The 3,236-nt window shown below is 36.5% G+C and overlaps 1 protein-coding gene across 1 annotated transcript; it reads left to right on the top strand.

The window, feature by feature from the left end:
• The first annotated feature begins 307 nt into the window (after nt 1-307).
• On the top strand, nt 308-898 carry LOC103011054 (interferon omega-1-like). Its single transcript, XM_007176820.2, has one exon. It carries the CDS (start codon nt 311-313, stop codon nt 896-898), a length of 588 nt encoding a protein of 195 aa, XP_007176882.2. The 5' UTR covers nt 308-310.
• Nucleotides 899-3,236: the final 2,338 nt, after the last annotated feature.

Below are 3,236 nucleotides of genomic sequence, written 5' to 3'. Positions count from 1 at the left end.
TATACTTCAACCTTTAATTAGTTTCTCATTTAATTGATATCCTTTTGGATTGACACATCCAAAGTTTACTGGGAAACTTAAATTTCTATTGTAAATTAAGAGTTTAGATTGATTACATCTTCTTAGGTCAAAAGAAAATATCTAAATGAAAACACAAATTGGAAGTGAAAGTAGAGAGAAATTTTCAGAAAATGGAAACTGTCTTCCCTATTTAAAAGCCATACTTAGAAACGATGTTATCAGAGAACCTACCCACAAGGTTCCCCCAGACGCCTGTCTCAGCCAAGCCAGCTGCAGCCTCATTTGCCCCATGGCCTTCGTGCTCTCTCTACTGACCGCCCTGGTGGTGTTCAGCTACGGCCCTGGTAGATCTCTGGGCTGCGACCTGTCTCAGAACCACGTGCGGATTAGCAGGAAGAACTTCATGCTTCTGGGCCAGATGAGGAGAATTTCCCCTCACTCCTGTCTGAAGGATAGAAAAGACTTCGGTTTCCCCCAGGACATGGTGGATGGCAGCCAGCTCCCGAAGGCCCAGGCCACCTCTGTCCTCCACGAGATGCTCCAGCAGATCTTCCGCCTCTTCCACACAGAGCGCTCCTCTGCCGCCTGGGACACCTCCCTCCTGGACAAACTCCGCACTGGACTCCATCAGCAGCTGGAGGACCTGGACGCCTGCTTGGTGCAGGCGATGGGAGAGGAAGAATCTGCCCTGGGAGTGACGGGCCCTTCACTGGCCGTGAAGAGGTACTTCCATGGAATCCATCTCTACCTGAAAGAGAAGAAATACAGTGACTGTGCCTGGGAAATTGTCAGAGTGGAAATCATGAGATCCTTGTCTTCATCAACCACCTTGCAAGAAAGGTTAAGAATTATGAATGGAGACCTGGGATCACCTTGAAATGATTCTCATTGTCTAAGAAGCCACATCACCCTTGCACATTCATCTTTGGTCATTTCAAAAGACTTATTTCTGCTTTAGCCACAAAATTTATTGCATTAGTTCAGCCATTACTTGTTCGTAGTAATAAGCAAGTATATATAAAAGTATTCAGCTACAGGGTCATCAGGCCCTAAGCGATGACTACCCTGATGTTATTTATTTATTGTTTGTTTGTTTATTTATTTATCTATTCCTTCTTGCATCTCTCATATTTATAATGTTTAGAAATTATTTATAAAATTACATTTCATCTGTACATTGTATTAAACTTTTTAAAACATGTTTTTCATTTCATGTTATTAAGTTTGCACTTTGTTTTATTTACTAAATTCTTAACAAAGAAAATTTGAGTTTGTTTACTCTAAATTCAAACCCTCATTTGGTAAATGATATTGAAGAATAGATGGTAACATTTATTTACTCATTCATTCCATTCAGATTATACATATAAATTGAGTACCTAAATGACAGATAGTGTGTGTAATTGCTATCAAGAAATAAAAGCGAATAAAGCACATGCAGTTTTTACTGTGTTGAAACTCTCAGTCTTACAGGGAAGAGGACATAAAACAGTATTATTGTTTATTTTATTTCAAGTATATTAAACACTGCAAAGAGAAGTAAAGGAAAATAATTTTCTCACACTGGAAGTTTTAGGTACAAATGATGCTGGAAAGGAAAAATAATATTATACAGTATATCCTTTCTAAGCTGCCTGGAAGACATAAAAGTGCAGTCTTATTGACAGCTGGAAATATGGGTCTTGAATCAAAAAAAAAATGCCAAGGGGGAGGTATTAATTTGAAATTATTGTGTATCTGGTAATGAGGGCATGGGGATGGATGCGGTCACTTATAAATAGAATGGACAACGAGAAGAGGACCTAAACCTAATCCTGCAGACCCTCAGCATTAAAGGTTGAACAGAGGAGAGTCTGCAACAGGCACTAAGGCAGAGTGGCAGTGCAGTTAGAAGGACACAAGGATGAACAGGGGAGACAAAACTGAAGGGAAGAAGTGTGTTTAAAAGAAGGAGGGGTGCTTGCAGGGCAGGTGAGGACTGAACTATCCCAGCGGACCTGTAAACAAAGGCCACTGTGACCTTAGCAGGATCTGGTTTAGTAGAATTAATGAGACAGAAACTAGATGGGAGTAGGTTGAAAAGCAAACACAAGAAAGAGAATTAGGGATATTGTGTATAGACAATTACCTTCACAATTTTGTTTGTGAAGTGGAGAAGTGAAATAAGATGGTACATGGAGGAGACTGTGGCTTAACACGCCCATGCACATTTTTCTTCATGTTTTTCGAGAATCATTTTCAAAGAATGGATGAATTGCCACAAAACAGAAGAACATTTTTAATATCTAACTTATTTGATTTAAACAATTGCTCAGTTAGATATTTAATACATTGCTTATTTGGCTAAAAATTAATTTAGCATTGTTCTAATTAATATCACTTTGTAGTGAATTTCAATGGTAACCCATTTGCTTGCTAATTTAATTTCTTTTTTCTATCAAGTTTTATAATCAAGCTTCATTTTCTTTTATCTGCTACTTCCTTTAATTTTATATTGGTAATTTACATTATTTATCATTTTATATCTCTAATCATTGACACATACATTTTCTATAAATTATAGCCATATTCTTTTGATGGACACTTGTTTTTAATTTTTCCTGTGTACAAAGACCTGGATAGTTCCTTGTATATTTCTCCAAGGGCTGTTTAGGACATAGAACCAAGGCTCTCCCTAGTCACATTCATTCTTCTTTTGAGTTTACATTTATTCAGTGCCCTTTCTTGTCCACCTGTTTTTACATTAAATTCAGTGTTTCATTAGCAGTTTTTTTCCTTTTTTGATCTATGATATGAGAATCTAAATTGCTTTCTGTTAGAGTGCAAGGCAATTTTTCTAGAACATTTTATTGAAATATTATTTCTTTCCTTATTAACAATAGGTACATCTTTAGCATAAATCTAATTAATTCTGATAATACAACTATTTTTGAGATTTTCTTTGATTTATTAATATGATTACTGAACTTTACTCATTGCTACACTTGTTTTACTACAGCTACTTTAAAACTCATTTAATACTTCTGGTTGAGGTAGCAAACCAAGGTCAAGAATCCCTTTCGGCTTTTAAATATTATTGCTTGCATTATTTCCTGACTAGTTTTAGAATTGTTCTAAGGTTAAGAGCATTGGCTTAATGAGAATCACAAACATTTGTGGATCCCCAAATGGCTAATTATAACAAAGAAGAGACATCCAATAAAAATGAATGAAAG

Source organism: Balaenoptera acutorostrata, chromosome 6, assembly GCF_949987535.1.
Source record: "Balaenoptera acutorostrata chromosome 6, mBalAcu1.1, whole genome shotgun sequence".
Taxonomy (NCBI): domain Eukaryota; kingdom Metazoa; phylum Chordata; class Mammalia; order Artiodactyla; family Balaenopteridae; genus Balaenoptera; species Balaenoptera acutorostrata.
This window is presented reverse-complemented; position numbering and strand designations above follow the sequence as displayed.

Coding starts and splice junctions, on each gene's coding strand:
- LOC103011054 (XM_007176820.2), top strand. CDS start 311: ATGGCCTTCGTGCTCTCTCTACTGACCGCCCTGGTGGTGTTCAGCTAC.